Source organism: Phalacrocorax carbo, chromosome 14, assembly GCF_963921805.1.
Source record: "Phalacrocorax carbo chromosome 14, bPhaCar2.1, whole genome shotgun sequence".
Lineage (NCBI taxonomy): Eukaryota > Metazoa > Chordata > Aves > Suliformes > Phalacrocoracidae > Phalacrocorax > Phalacrocorax carbo.
In genome coordinates, this window is record NC_087526.1 from 15,014,209 (window position 1) to 15,030,605 (window position 16,397).

Sequence of the window (16,397 nt, forward strand, 5' to 3'; positions counted from 1 at the left end):
GTGGAAGCGCCTTCAGCTCCCTCGGGAGTCCCAAAAACCCGGGGCCCTCCCGGGAGCCGCCAACACAGGAGAGGCAGTGTTCAGACTTCCCCTAAGACCTTAATTGCTGGTTTAGTGCCTCTGTCTTTTGGGTGACTGGAGTTATTTAAGTTGATAAATGGATAGCATCGCTGTAATGCAGTATGTTGTCGTTGACACTTATTGATTGAACCTCAAGACTCAATTGATCAAGCTTCCCAGTGCCAGCATGTAATCCCAGTGGAAAAAATCAAACCTTTAATGGGGTTATGTGTTACTCTTGGTTTTCCACTTGGGGTTATATGTTTTGGGAGGGAAGGAAGTGGTTTTGATGGCTGAAGTCCCCACCGTTACCTAGACTAAATAAAGCCTGGCAATAGGAATGCTTGTTATTGAGGCAATCCCATCTTGGGCAGACCCAAGCCTCATTTAATATGGCATATTTCACCTCCAGGAACTGAGTGTCTTGATGTTAGAAGGAAATAAATGAATCTCTGAGGTGTCTGTTATCCATCACGAAGAAGCCCAGGAGGGCAGAGATGCTGCTGGACTGAATATTCTTTCACCGGTCCTCCTTAATACACTACAGCTAATCTAATAAACTGTATTGCAGAATGCAGGCAGCGGAGGAGCCCAGGTTAATGTTGCTGCTGGAACCTACGTAAGCACTTCCTAAAGTTGTATGGCTTTAATTCCACATTTATGTAGGTTCTTGCATGTCTGTAATTTGTGTTGGAATAGCACCTGCAGTTATATTAGCTAGTTAAGAAATGAGAAGGGTTTGTCGTTGTTGGGAGTCAGAACAGAAGTTACAGCATCTGGCTCCTGTGGCAGGAGTTGGTGCTCGAGTTTCTCTTCTCTATTCCCTCCTGCAATTAGTTTTGTACATACAGAGTCATTTGGGCTTTTCACACCTCTTTTAAAAGTGTTCAGCATTTGCTATAATTAAAGACGAGAAGATAATAGACTGTGCCGTCTGTTAACAGTTTGCGTGATGCAGCAAAGTCATTGCATACCTTGCAGCTCTCAGAGGTTCCCTCTGCAGAGCAGGTAAATGCTGTGATCATCATTTTGCTGATGGGGAACTGGTGTGCAGGAGATTTGGCTCCCTGTCTCAGATTGCTCTGGCAGAGCTGGGTTTTGAAACTCAAACAGTTTCTCAGCGAATATTCAGCCACAGAGCATCCTTCTTCACTGGATGCTTGTGTTCCCGGTAGTAATAGACTGTCATGAAACACTTATTACAAACCAACACAATAACCCCAGCAATATCTGGCCGCAGAGGGATGCTGAGTTGGGGGGCAAGAAGGGGGCAGCTCATTGCAGACGTGTAAGAGAAGTGATGTGGTTTGTGTGCAGCTGTGGTATCAACACTGGGGGACTCAACCCTTTCTAATACCACAGGCATTTCTTATAGTTCTTGAAAAGTGGGCTGTTAAACTTTGCAATCAAAAAAGAAAAAGCTTTTACAATTCATTCACAGAGTTTTATCCCACAGGGATGATTTTTCTGTGTAGTCTTCACATTTTCCTGTGGTGTTCTAAAATTACTTCTTTTCTTCTTCTTCTTCTTCTTCTTCTTCTTCTTCTTCTTCTTCGTATTCTTCGTATTCTTCGTATTCTTCTTTAATGCTCCCTGCAAGAACACTTGGAGGCCTGTCATTACTTTTGAGTCTATTGCTTTATGTGAATGCAATATCTAGAATGTCTGAGAAGAGCCAGGAGAGACATAAACCAAAGTGAACCGGCCTGTGCAGAAATGCTTCAATAAGCTGCAAGAGCTCACAGGGAGGGGCCAACAAATGCTGCGGGAGGTGATGGGGCCAACGTGGCTCCAGGCCCGGCCCACTGTCACCGAGCAATGCAGAGCCATGTAGCTGAGGGGTCCCCCCGGGTGCTCTCCCTTGTGGGCACGAAGGGAAGGGCTCGGCATGATCCTGCCTTGGCAAGGACACATGACAGAGCACGCTTCGTCTCTGCCCGTGCTGTTGTCCCATTTGACGGGCAGGATGGCAAAAATGAAACGAGTGGCCTCCGATCCACCAGCAGCTTTTTGTCATATCCACCGAGAGCCCTCGGCCGTCCAGAGCCCCACTGGGGACTGCAAAACAGCAGCTTCTGTACGGCCTCGGCTGGGCCGGCGGCGGTGCGGGAGCTCTCGTCCTTCAGGCAGCCCTGAGCTGAATCATTCCATCCTCCCCCAGTGCCTCCCACCGAGGTACTGGATTCTTGATGGTAGAAGGGCTTTCTCCATCACTCATTTTGCTCCTTTTTTCCATTTTGCTCATTTTTTCATTTTTAGTTTTTGGCATTGTCCTTTCTTGTGTAGGGAATGGAAGTAGATGTCAGATCCATTGCACTTTCTGAGAAATTGAATTCTTGCTTTCTGGCCGGCCCTACAGCCTTGCTGGGAGTGCTGGGAGTGCCAAAGCGTTTGCGGGAGCACAGCCCATGAGTTGGACTTCTGTTCATCTCAGCAGTTCAGAATCTTGTAAAAAGGAGGCTGAGCTGTAACTCAAGATGTTAAATGTATGATAACATCAAGGATCTGGTAAATCCACTAGGAAAAGCAAACTGCCCTGAGGAGCCTCTGTAGAGCTGGAGACGTGAAGTGAAAAACTTCCTGCTCTAGTATTTTCCTGCTTTCCCATTTTTTTTATCCCTAAGGTTATTTGCATGAAACCAGATCTCTCCTTCTCAGGAATCTGTCTGTGTGTCTCAAATCCTGTCTTTAACCTGTGGGACAGCTTTGCTGGGCAGGTGATGGTCCCCTGGAGTGCACAGCTCAGGATCAGATCCACGTTCAGCGGGGACCTGGGAAGCGTGGCCAGGAACCACCTGTAGCACCATGTAACATGTGGTCTCTCATCCCACTATAGAGATACTTATTTTCATAGAAGGTTTTAACGCTGGCTTCTGAATCCATCTCCCCACCAGTATCTTTGGGATTAAAAAGTGAGAGCTAAAAATTAAAGAAAATTTGATGTGTAAACAGGTCTGATGCTGAAGAGTTTTCCCCTTGCTTCCCATGGGGACAGCTGTGCCTCGCTGTCAGACCCATATAATACAACAAACTACTCCCCAAGACAAAAGTTTGTCTGCTCCTCCATCTGTCTCAAGCGTGGAGACAGAAATCTGGAGTAAGAAATTGTTCTGGGTGGGCTTCAGGGCTGGTGCAGACCCTTCCCTTCCCCCAGGACCATCTTGCCCCCCTCGGTCCCTACACCTGCACACCTACAGGTATTTCTCATCTATCCCCTTTGCTTCTTTTCCTGTACATAGCTGGATCTCACTGGCCTTCCTCCTCTTGCCAACACACGTGAAGGGGATGTGACAATTTTATTAAGTTTTATACCCGGCATGGGTTGGCGGGGGGCTCACCGTCTGGTGTTACTTAATTACCTCCCACTGTCCGTTACAGGGGGATTCTGGCCCCAGCTTTTGGGACGTGGTGGTGTTGTGCCTGGATGAGCGCAATTGCCTTCATCTACAAATGGTTTTTACAAAATCACTAAATAATGTATTCAGAAAACATGCTGGAAATTAATGGAATAGATTATTTGCAAACATGTTCACTGAATTATCAGGCTTGTTCTTTATCCGTAAAATAATGTACTTAAAAAAAAATGAAGTTTATTGAATACGTTATTTACAGACTGTTCTCCAGCTGAGAGCTGCAGGAGCACTGATGGAGCGTGCATGTGGCCCAGCTGCTTCCCAGTGGCCAGGGGCTGTTGCTCCTACTCCAGACAGATGCATGGTCCAGGACTTTGCTTGCATTTTGCTGCACCATTTTGCTCATCCCTGGCCTCAGGAGAGTGAGTTTGGAGAGGGACACATGCTGGCCCTCCCCTGTTCCCCATGGGAAGAGTCACAACGGATGCTTTCCTTCATGCATCACCTTCTAAGACTCCATGCTGCTCCCAGTGAAAAGGCAAAATACCTGTAAAAAAGTCAGTGGAGGGGAGTGAAGCTGTTTTGTGTAGCGTTGGCACATCACGTGCCTGGCTCTGGCAAGCAGCAAGGGATCATTTGGGGATGGACGGTTTAGACCTGCTGCCTGGCGGGTCGCCACGGCAGCACATCTCCCTGCAGCGAAGGCAGCAGGTTGGGTGGGAACCCACCTCGGAAGAACCATGTCTTATGGGAGGGGAGAAGTCTGAGCTCCTCGTGCCCGGGAGCAGTCCTGCCACCAGTCTCGCTTGCTTCTGCAGTTCTCCTGCAGTGTCCATCCCATCAAGTTACTGCCAAGCACCTCCAATGCAAGCAGCAGGGTTTATCCCTCCCTCAAGGCAAAGGGACACTGCGTGACGCTGGTGTACAGGGATGGTGTCACCTGTCCGCTGGTGATGAGGCAGCTCAAGAGCGTGAAGGAAGCCCAGGTCAGCCCTGGGGTCTGCATAGCGCAGGCGAGGCAGGGCAGCAGGACTGCAGGAGGTCAGCCACAGCAATGTCCCATGTGCGGCTGGTGGGATTTGGGACTCAGGGTGGGCCAAGACTGTACAATACTCTGGTCTTCGCCTCAAGAAGCAACATCCCAGCTAGGGGTGCAGGTCTGTAGCAGTGCAGAGGTGGAGGGCAGGTCTGGAGGTCCACCTAGCTTGGATTTGTCTTTTGGCATCTCAAGGTGCTTTAAAACCATAACCTTTTGCAATCCGTATAACTACTCCACTAGTCCAAGAGGAGGAAGCACACATTGAAGTGGGGCTCCTACGTGTCTGGCACTCCCTGGGGGTGGGAGCTACTGGATTTGGTACCGGATTTGGATTTGTACTGGCTGTACAAGTCCACAATAATGCTCTTATTGGCAGATGACCATGGTGGGAGGTTGTATCATAGGAAAACAAAAAGATTGAGTTCATGCTGTACTGAGTTGGTCTGATTCTTTTGGCCATGCCCTTCCGGCACTGGGAGCAATGAGAATATTAATGAGAAATATTTCCCATTTGCCAAACACAGTCTCTATCCTGTTTCACACCGCCGGTCTCACCCAGAAGTTACAGTGCTTTATCTTCGTGATGAAGTATTAATTGTGTTTGGAGGATTCTTTCCCCCATAATAGCAGGCTATCGTCACACAAGATCACAGCCTGTCAAAGTGCTGAATTCAGCTTGTCAGGCAGGTGCTTTCCAAAACTAGCAGCCCTTGGTCCTGCCTCCCCCTGCCCGCCAGGCACCCGGGGGATGCAGGCTGCAGCGAACTTCTCTTTGGGGGCAAAAAACATGCAGAGGTGATCAAGGCTGGAAAAGGCATGGAGCGATTTATGTAGTAACAGAAGCAGAGTGAAAAAAAACCCGACGGGTGAGGAGACAGATATAAACACAACTGAACTGAGAGAAGCCCTGGGAGCCTTGTCTGGGGTCAGCTGTATGGCTTTACGGTAAAGCTTCATGTTTGAAAACATTGCATTTGAACCTGCCAATATTAATTAGAAAGGTCAGGATTCCGTATTATGTAGCATTTAAAGCAGACCGTAAAACCTTTTCTCGTATATGTCTGCTCAAATCCTCTTTAAGTCACCAGGCTGAGCTAGCTTGTCTGCACATGGCTTGAAATAACTGACTGAGAAGCTCTTGGTACTGCTAATGCTAGTATTTAGTAATTCTTGGAATATTGGGAACTCTGGAGGACTAGAAAAGAGCTAATGTGCAAATATTTAAAAAGGGAAACAGAACAGCCCAGGTAATTACAGACCTGTCAGTCTGTCATCAATCCTCAGTAAAATAGTGCAGTGGCAGATCCAGGCCTCAATTAATAAAGAATCAAGGGAAGGTAATATAATTAATGCCAATCAACATGGGCCGATGGAAAACAAATCTTGTCAAACTAACTTGATGTCTTCTTTGATGAGATTACAGGTTTGGGTGATAAAGGTAACAGTGTTAACATAATATACTTAGACATCTGCAAGACATTTGACTTGGAAGCGCAAAGTGTATTGAGAAAGTTGAAGAATACAAAATCAATGTTACACAAGTCTGGTGGATCGGCTTGTCACTCTGTCTTCCCTGAGTTTGTCATTTTTGCCAACGAAAGCATGACATAGTTGCCAGTGAAGTTTGTAGATGATGCAGCGAGTAGGCAAGCAGCAGAAGATGGAGATGCAGAGCTTTTAGCACGGCCTGGTAAACTGATCACCAGTAGTGATTATGTGTTTGGAGAACCAATATTGTCCCACCTGCAGGAGCAAAAAAAAAAAATCTTTCACGATGAGGACTCTTCTCCTTCAAGACGGCGGCTCAGGAAAAGGGACGGGAGGTGCGGGCAACAGCTACGCTGCGGGGTGGGTGCTGGCTGATGGAGAAGTCCAAAAAGCATCCATAGCAATGGGCAGGGAGGAAAACTTGGAAAGAGTGCAGAGGCCTGCTCTGTGTCTTTGGCCAAAGCAGGGGGGGTTTGATTATGATCTGCAAGTGCTCTGGTGAAGGGCAGTCTGGTGAGAGCCCTCCAGTCTGGCGAGCGACGGGATGCAGGGCTCCGGGGGCTGCCAGCGCAGGCTGGCTGTGCGCGCTGCACGTAGGGCTTGCTCCAGGGATCACCCCCTGTGTGATTGAGCAAGTGAATCTGGCCTCATGGGCAGCTTTTGAACCACACCTGGCCGGGAGGGTTTGGGCAGTGGGCAGCGCCTGCTCTCCTCTGCTGCCTCCTTGCAGCCACCCCTTCCCTGTCCCGCTCGGTCCCCTCCACCTGCGGTTCCCGTGTCGTGCCCAGTGGGCTCACAGCAGTGCTTTAGATCCCCTGTGTCACAACCACTGGGACAAAAGTAAGCGCATGAAGCCGAGGGCCTGGGAAAGCTGTGCCTTCAGATCTGCCCTAGGGCATGTCTGTGTCTCAGAAATAATATTTTTAAATCGTGAATGTGGATTTTTTCTCTTTGCTGCCTTGGCTCTGAATTCAGAGATGCTCCTTCGGATGACGTTTGCAAGCCTGAGTCTGTAAAACCTTTTTTGTGTGTAATGAAGAAAAACTGCAATTTCAATATAGTTCAAAAAATTTTCCATGTGCCCAAATCTCCTGATGGGGGTTACAGATCCCCAGGAGCTGGCAGGGGGGTGCGTCGTCCCTCCGCGGACCAGGAGCACCCGGGAGAGGGGCTTGTTGCAGGGAGCGACAGCCGTGGCTGGGAACCCCACTGCATCTAGAAAGCCTCTGCCGTATGATAAATGCCCCCCGCCCCTACAAAAAATAAATTGCTTCCTTTTTAAATCCTTTCCTACTGTTCCCCTCATATTTGTAATAGGATGATCGGTGGAACCAAAGATGTGGCTGTTACTTTAAAGGATAAATTAGTTTGACTCTTAACTCAATAATTAAAACTGTTATTGCTATGAGCCTGCAGGGATAATGTACTATTATTATAGTCATTTGTTTCAATTAAATGCTTACTGATTTTACAATAGCAGCTGGGCACCTGTGTGAGATAGCTATTACTCTGAACAAGACATCTCAAATTCCAGCAGAAATTTGTCACTGCACTAAAGCATTTTACACAGACCATGAAAGTTTATTAGGAGCAGTTACAAATCGGGAAGAGGAGGGGTGGTAATTAGGGATATATTTTCTTATCAGCTTCTCTCTCCCCTGCTCTCTCTCTTTTTTAAGTAAATCATCTTTAAGCATTTCAGCTATGGTGATGCATTTACATTTAAACTTCAATACAGAAAAAGCCTGCTGGGAAAAGTTTCCTTCAAAGCAGATAATTTGTCTCCCTGGTTGATTGTAATTGTAATGGCTTGTTCTCAGGAACAAACCTAAGGAGAGGTAAGCTGTGCCGCCGATAAGCCTTGTGGCTGCCCCTGGGATAGCTACTCCCCTCACCTGGGGAGGAAGACCCTGGCCTGGGAAGGCTCCGGCAGCTCTGCTCAGCCCACCCCTGTGCACTTGCTCTGAGAAGGGTGGCAGTCATAGGATCTGGTTTGGGTCGGAAGGGATCTTTAGAGGCCACCTAGTCCAAACCCCCGCCATGAGCAGGGACATCGTCAACTACACCAGGTTGCTCAGAGCCCCGTCCAGCCTGACCTTGAATGTTTCCAGGGATGGGGCATCTTCCACCTCTCTGGGCAACCTGGGCCAGTGTTTCACCACCCTCAATGTAGAAAAGCTTCTTCTTTATATCTAGTCTAAATCTACCCTCTTTTAGTCTAAAACCACTACCCCTTGTCCTATCGCAGCAGGCACTACTAACAAGTCTGTCGCCGCCTTTCTTATAGTCCCCCTTTAAGTACTGGAAGGCCGCAATAAGGTCTCCCCGCAGCCTTCCCTTCTCCAGGCTGAACAGCCCCAACTCCCTCAGCCTGGCCTCACAGGAGAGGTGCTCCAGCCCTCGGGTCATTTTTGTGCCCCCCTCCGGACCCGCTCCAACAGGTCCATGTCCCTCCTGTGCTGGGGGCTCCAGAGCTGGACGCGGCGCTGCAGGGGGGTCTCACCAGAGCGGCGCAGAGGGGCAGAATCCCCTCCCTCGCCCCGCTGGCCACGCTGCTTCTGATGCAGCCCAGGGTAACATTGGCTTTCTGGGCTGCGAGCGCACATCGTTGGCTCAGGTCCAGCTTTTCATCTACCAGTACCCCCAAGTCCTTCTCCCCAGGGAAGCCTGGTGGTTCCCATGTGCTGGTCTCCCCGGTGCGCTGGGTGATGCCCCTGGGCTGCAGCTGCACTCTCTGCCCACTCCCGCTGGCCTTGGCCATCATCTTTTGCACGTCCCGCTTTACACAGCTCAGCTTTAGCTCCGGAGGCTGCAGTGCGGTGGAGATCATCCAACCCTGTAGGGCAAGCTGGTCTGCTGGCTAGTGCTGTAGCCCTTACTGCTGGAAAGCGCTGCCTTTTACATCGGCATTTGGGGGGGCAGTTAAGTTGAAGCTCAGCTTGACACATTTCAAAACATAATCTTTGCTAGCAGAGCTCCCAGGTCCCCAGCCAGGCTCTTCCTCATGGCGTTTTGTCGCTTGCACTGGATTAACCTTCTCCCCAGAAACAAGGAGCGCAGAGCATGTGCCGTTTGTCAGCCTATTTTTCTCTCCTTCTTAGGATTAGCTGGAGCGTTTATAGGCCTGATATGCATATTCATTAAAAAAAATTGAAATAACGTGGAAAAAAAGAAGCTGTCTTTGAGTTAGCACAGCCTTTGGGAATCTGCTAAGTAAGATGCACTTAATTACTTTAGCTATGACTACATCACATTTCACTCATGTTTCCTCTGAGATGCAAAACATCTTTTCAGCGGAGGCTGCAAACATGTCCCGAGCCTTTTGCAGCACCTCGCGGCAAGCTTGTTGTGCTGAATGCCCAGGAAGGAGACAGGATCTGACCTGGCTCTCGGAGCGGCTCCTCCTGGTGACAGAGCTAATCACATTTGCAGGGCAGTTATTTAATTACGTGTGTGCTTCAGTCAGGCTCTGCGGGGATGCTGAATGCTTCGTGGAGGGGAAAGGCGCGGGTGCAGCCCCAGCGAGCCTATGGCTGGGGTTGCGTCCCACGGGACGGGAGTGCTGTGGGAGAAGAGGTTGTTTGCTTTCACGGGGGAATGTTGCACTCATTACCTTTGTTCACTTCAGTTTGCCGTCATCACAATTTCATTCATCGTTTACTTGCCTACTGAGGCCATTTGCTGCAGGGGAGCATCTCTGAATCCTGCTCCTGGGTGTCTCTTTCCTTGGGTCTGTCTTGGGGCAGGGGATACCATCTATTTTGGGTGCACGACTAAGGCCCCTGAAATAGCTCAGTGTCTGGCAGCAGAAAGCAAGGCTAACCCTTTCCCCAGCTTGAGCAAAGGCCATCGTCACCCTAAAGCCCACGGAAGAAGCGCCGGGGCTGCACACGAGGCTCTCGCTCGTTCCTTTTCACCCCAAACATTTTACATCTGGAGAAGACAAGTGGCCTTTCCACTGCTCGCCCCCTCCGCTCCTGAGGACATGGGGAGCCATGGGCAGGTGCTATGGGGAGGTGGCAGCCTGGTGTGTTGCTCCCAAAACTGCTTTTTTTTTAAAAAAAATGGAAGTGGAAAACAATTTAGTGAGCGGCACTAGCCAGACCCTGCCCCTCCGGAGAGCGGGCAGCAGGGTTGCGTGCGAGGGGCGTAGTTGTACATGTCCTTCTGCAAAACCTCCTGGCCAGAGGAAGGAGAGATGGAGACATGGGAGGGGGAGAGACGGGGTCAGAACCAGCAATACTCATCAAAGGTATTGAGTGAAACCACCAGTTTTTAATGATGACAACAAACAGGCAGCTGCTCGGGAGGAGGCCTCTGGGCTAAGATATCCTTGTGAGAGGGATATCCCAGGAAAAATGCAGAGTCTCTGCTTTTTAAGAGAGGGCTGTGGTTGGGTTGCTGTCAGCAGGAGGCCTCTGCATGGATCTCTGAGCCCGGGCTCAGGTTTCTGTTTTTTCCTACAAATTTTCATAAGCATTTGCAGCACGTGTCCCATATCCATAATTGCACTCCTGGACTTGTTCTGCTCTGATGCATAAATAACATGCACTGTAAAGAAACAGTGTATGATTACATATTTAATGGATAAACGGAGCCGTTGTGGTCTATTGGCCACATAATAAAAGTTTCAAAAAAATTGTCTTAATACAGTATTTACCCAAGAGAGTGCCATGGCTGGAAACGTGAACGAGCTGTTTTAAATTTTAAAATTTTTTAAGCCACGTTTCATAGCCTTCCCCATTTCTAAAACACCCATCTTCTAAACTTTTGCTTCATTTAAATTTAAAATAAGGACAATAAATTATTCTTTTCCTTAGCAGCTGGCAGATCTTCTCCAACATGAAAGGTCTGGATTAAACTGACAAAATCCAAGACAAATGTACCTTTTTCACTGGGATCTGGGAAGGAGTTTGCCGCTCACACGGCAGATGGGTGCTGACCCGTCTCCCCACCTTGCAGGCTCCCCGTCACTGCCTAGCTCACCCCTGGCCATTCCCACGACATTTGCAAATTCAATTGCAAATGCAAAAATTGCCTCTCTGATGCCTCCTGTGCTGCCCAAGCCCGCTGGCCATCCCCGTCTCGCTTGGCTGCAGCATGCAATGTCCTTTTGGCCGGGATTTCTCACACAGCAGCACGTGGCAAGGAGAGGCCAGACCTCTGCAATAAGGCGGGTTTTAAGGGCACATAAAACTTGCCGTAGTTCAGCAGCAGCGAGTCTCCGTGGCTCCGCAGCGGAGCAAAGCCAGCCCTGCTGCTTCTGTAAGCTGGTGTTCCCTTGCAACCACCAAAGTCAAGGACAGCAATTCAGCACGGCCCCTAAGTTAGCCTCGGTCATACTCCTCGTGCTGTTGAAATGCAAGGCATTATTTTCTTCCTGCAAGTCAAATCCCTGCACTTCCTAATTAATACAGAAAAAGGGCAGATCTAGGAAAATCTGTTCCCCTGACGCACACTCATCTACTGATGGAGAATCCGAAAGAGAGCAGAACATGCTGTCTGCATGTGTAAAGCTCTTGGTTCCTGACCTGCAGCAGTAAATCTGGTTTTGCGTTTGGTTTTATTTCCTCTGAAGCCTACCAAGCCCTTGCAGGTCTTCCCTGGGTTTCTTTCTGTATGTGCTGCTAACGGAGTTGGCAAGCCTCCCCTGGTAATGAGAGATCGCACCTCAGTGGGCTTATCGGAAATGAAGATGGTTAATAAATAAAGCCTGGGTCTTTAAACTCATGTTAACATTAATCGGATTAATACGAAAGGGAAAAAGTCTGGAAAACGTTTCCAGCAGGGTTTGCTCTCCCTCCCACTGGCTTCCTCCGTGGCTGGATGAGGCTGCGCGGCAGCTTGGCTCTGCCTGCGGGGCTGCGGTGGGGCTGAGCCCTGCTGCTGGGGGATGGCAGGGCAGGGGTGGATCCTGGGGTGAAAGTGGGGTTTTCAGGGGAGGTGGTACAAAGTGGGAATGGGGTCTTGGCTCAGCAGGCAGCAGGGCAGCTCCAAAACCTTCCATGCACATACAGCATGTCCGGGTTTGTCCCCATCTCATCTTGTCTTCCCTCCTGGCAAGGACAGGGTTTGTTGCTGCTCCCGCCTGACCCAACTGCTTGAAGTTTGGCTTGTCCATGACACGAGGGGATATACGCTCCGCAAGATATTTTTATTTTGTCTCACATTTTTTATTAGCCATATATCTATGTTTCATTTTTCTTTCAAATCTTTCAAGAGCGTTGGGCTCAGCAGCCTCAGGAGGCAGCGCTTGTGCCGGTGGCCTGTGCCACGGCCGTGTGTCCCTGCAGCCGTGTGCGATTAGTCGCCTTTCAGTCCCATCAGATGTCCCCTCGCTCTCGCGTTATGAGGACAGATAAATAAGCGTTAGGAAACTCTTCATTTTTGGGGACAGCTCTATCATGTAGCCACCTCCCTCGTCTCTTACCTGCACGCATCCATACACATACATCGCTTCTGCTTCCTTCCTCGCTGGGGAATCCTAACAGGCAGCCCGTAATTTTCTTAGCCCTTGTCTGGACTTGTTGGTTTTTTCTGCTACATTCATTTCGAGTGGGATTGGAACTTATTGCAATATTTACAGTTGGGAGATTCATCTCCAGGAGGAGTTGTAATGAGGCTTTAGCCACCAGCAGAGCTTGCCCCCAGGCGCTGGGGTCCGTCTCGGGGCGCGTTGTGGTGCACAGAGCTTCTGGGGCTCGGGGACGTACAAACCTCTGGCTTGATGGTGGGGCCACAGCTCTGGACAGACTGATGTGGTGGGAGTAGGGTCCTGGGGCTTCCACTGACTGCTTTTGTGCTCACTACTTCTCAGTTTAACCCCAGTACCACTAGTGAGCCCAGAGCTGTACAGATGATGCAGAAGGGTTGGTTGTGGTACCTTCGTAAACTCAGAGAAGCAGATGTTTTTTCACCTATGCAGTCACTAAATGTCAATGCCGAGTACGGCTCAGAAAGAGCATGTTTGGGATCTACGGCCTTGTACACTGCATCGCTGATGTCCCAGGGCTGGCCTGTCAGCTGTGGGCCCCAAATACCCTGACACAACATGTGCTGGTGCTCAGCGATGGCCTCACGTGTGCAGCAGCAGGGCTTGGCCCCAGAAATGTCGAGGACATTGCAACACCCTCCCTTCTGGTGATTTGGCCAAAAATTGCTGATTTCTGAACTTTTTTTCTCAGATCCCTGGTAGGTGCCAGACACCACTGGTCCCTGAGGCAGGCAGGGGCACCTCCTGGACACACAGACCTATGTACAAAGACAATTTAGCACCTCTGTGTAGTCCCCGTGGGCAGGGCGATGGCAGGAGCAGAGCCCTCGGTGCACAGTACTCAGTTCTTCTTCTTGGCTTGTTTGGAACGGGGCACAAGGAAGACTTTACCAGCTGTGTAGAATAATTTTAAATCAGTCAATAGGAGTTCATTTTCAAGTGATTTGACACTATAATAAATAAATACATACATTTTTTAATTACAAAGTGATATTCTCCTAACTCAGATCCAGGAGATGGTCCACTCGGACGCCACATCCTATGAGTCCAACCGTCAAGTGCCCCTGATCAATCGCCCTGGGATGTTAGCCGGCCCCATGAGCGCTCTCAGCCAGTCACAGCTGATTTCTCAGATGGGGATGCGGAGCGGTGTTACCCACGGTTCCCCATCGCCCCCGGGAAGTAAATCTGCTACACCATCTCCCTCCAGTTCGACTCAGGAAGAGGAGACTGAGTCACATTATAAGGTACGTTCAGTCACGCCTGTTTTAACAGACAGCAAGAAAACAGCAGATGATGTTTTTTTTCAGTGAGGGATAAATTGTACTAAATAAGAGCACAGACTTCTGGTCTTCTTTTTTTTTTTAAATGTGTATATGGTGGGAGACTTTCCCAAGGATGTGGAGATTGTTTCCAACCTAGGGTGAGGTGCAGCACGGCAGGCTAGCACGCATGCTTGGGTTGTGCATGCGGCAAGTTTGCTTGCTTGAGAGTTGGGCTTTTCTCTCCAGGGTTTACCAGGTCCATCGAGCTGCAGAGTTTCCTCTGATGAGGGTTTTGATGAGCAAAGCAGGTTCAAGGCTAAGGTTCTGCAAATGCTTGGGTGCAAAATTAGATTTCTGGTGGCAGGTAGAGAAGGCTAAAACAAGGAAGGAAAATAACACAGGGTGGGATTTAACTGAGCTCACCGGGCATGGCTTGCTAAGGAGAAAAACCCCAGAAATTAAAAGAGGAAGAGCCTTCTGCCTTCTAGTTCGCCCAGGCAGTGTTTTAGGTGGTCAGCAGTGTCTCAGTGGCACAGAGTCTGCCTCTGCAGCCAACTGAACTTCTGCTGAGCATGGCATCAAGAAGACCAAGGATTTCCTAGGGTTTTGGGGACATCCTGGTTGTTGCCCATCTTTCTCAAAATGCACCAGCAAAGCAAACAACACATTCTATGTTCCACGAGTCTCCGTCTGTTATTTACTGAGGGCAAATTGCAGCAATCGCAGGGTTGCTGCCTCAACAGCCCCTGGGTCTCTGTGCCTGCAGATCAACCACTGGGCCTCCTGGGGGACTTTGATTAAAGCCTTTCATGGAAAACCTTCTCCTGGAAGGTGCTGATCCAAGGATGACACCCGAAGCACTGGTACTGTAACCTTGTCCCACAAAAATAGATGGTTGTGACAGGCTTTGAATGTATAACCAGAGCAGCAAACAGTGCAGAGACTGGAAAACTAGGAAAACACTAGGACTGAGCAAACCCCTTTCCCTTTCCATGGAAATCCAGGCAAATGTATTCCCAACAATCCTGTACATGTTCATCTGTCGGCAGCTTTCCCTCCAAATCAGGACTTTTCAAAGCAGAGTGCACACGTGGATGCAAAAACTGAGCTTCAGTGGAATAAAAGTGTCAAAAGAAGGGATACACGTGATTGAAAATAGATGGAGTTTCTCAACCTCTGTGATTCTACATTTGGGGGACGCTGCAGGATGGGTTGTGCCGCTGGACCCCACGGCCTGCCATGCCCCAGAGCCTGTGTCGCACAGCTCCAGGCAATTACCTGGGAGCTGAAATCTTTCAATGGAAAATGAGTTTCAGCTTAGTTACACGCCAGGTTCTCTCACTCTGCCCCTCTTTCAGCATCACACAGCTTTCCTCCCGGCCGTCTGGGGCTGCAGGAGTCACCTGGGAGGACACAGCTTTGGGGTTGGATCTTCTGTCCTCTTTGAGCCAGGGATGCCTGTGGGATTAGGAGGAATTTAGAGATGTCCATATTATGACAACTTGCCGGCATTTGAGTTTTTCCTAATCCTAAAGGCTTCCCTCCTCATTTTTCTGCCCGGTAAACTACCCAGCAAGACAGGTGGAACAGGAGTGATGTATTTGATGGAGGAAGGAGGTCATGAGTGTAAAGAAAGCAGCAGAACCACTGTGTGGCCTGCAGTTTTCTGTTTGTTTTCTGTGTCTACACAGCTGCTGTATTCACCCATTGGTCATTTTTCATATGACCATTAAGGGCCTTTCTGCAACAAGTCATCAAAGCAACATCTAACAATCAGAAATTAATCTTGTGACCAAGAAGGTCACACGTTAAAGAAGTGTGTCTGATGCCAGCAGGTAGTCCAGGTCCAGCAGCTCCTCTGAGCCGGGGAGGTTATGATTTTAGGAGGTGTCCCAGCCTCACTGATGTATTTACCTGCTTCATTGCTTCAGGGGGGTGTGCACATGTACGGGAGGGAGAGGTAGTTACAGCCCAGATTCCAGTTGGGTTAGTGATCTCTCTCCATAGTTATTAAAATCATAGTGCCCATGAGGTTCCTGCTCTTCACGGGTTCAACATCTAAGAAGGCACCAAGCCACCAGTTTACGGGATCATGTCTGTCACCAGTGAATTGGCCCAGTCCACATCTGGTGTTAAACATACCTTCTGCTGCCTCTCCGGAGCAGGTCCATGCAGGGGCTGGCGACCATGCACCTCATCCCTTAGGTCATTCGAGCATCTTCTGCAGTCCAGGGCTGGGCTGTTGCCTCATCCTGGGCTGCGTCACACCTGGTAAACCCCAGGGAAACCAGGCAAAGTCCTGATCTGCTCTGCTGCCTCCTGGGATCAGATGGCTCCAAGCAGCCTTGCAGGCAGCATCTGTTTTCCATAAATGCCATTTCCTCTTTGGTGCTGCCTAAGCAGGACCGACTGCGAAACCGTCATCGTGGCTGGGGTTGCATTGCGCCTGTTCCTGGCTCCTTCGCTTGGTCAACAGCTGTGAGGAGAGCAGGTCCCCCCCACGGCACTTAAGTGAATCAAACAGAATTACAGTTCGTTAAAATACCATCTCACTTGCTAATGGGCTGAAGCCCTGTCATACTTTTTTTTTCTCCTAATAAGCTGGCCTTTCACCTCCAGGCCTCCCATTCAAGCCCAATTGGGCAATTTTAAATTAAATGCAATTTTTTTGGTCTCTCTGCTCATTCACTAATGGTCAC

General features: G+C 49.3%; 1 protein-coding gene across 2 annotated transcripts in view; it reads left to right on the forward strand.

The window, feature by feature from the left end:
* TOX2 (TOX high mobility group box family member 2) overlaps nucleotides 1–16,397 on the forward strand; it is a 152,877-nt gene that overhangs the window by 114,573 nt on the left and 21,907 nt on the right. The window contains exon 4 of one of the 2 annotated variants that reach the window (XM_064465800.1): nucleotides 13,441–13,680. The exons of the other annotated variant lie outside the window; for it this stretch is intronic. Within the exon in view, the coding sequence (XP_064321870.1) occupies nucleotides 13,441–13,680 (240 nt within the window). The remainder of the gene's footprint in view (nucleotides 1–13,440; nucleotides 13,681–16,397) is intronic. 2 annotated transcript variants of the gene reach the window in all.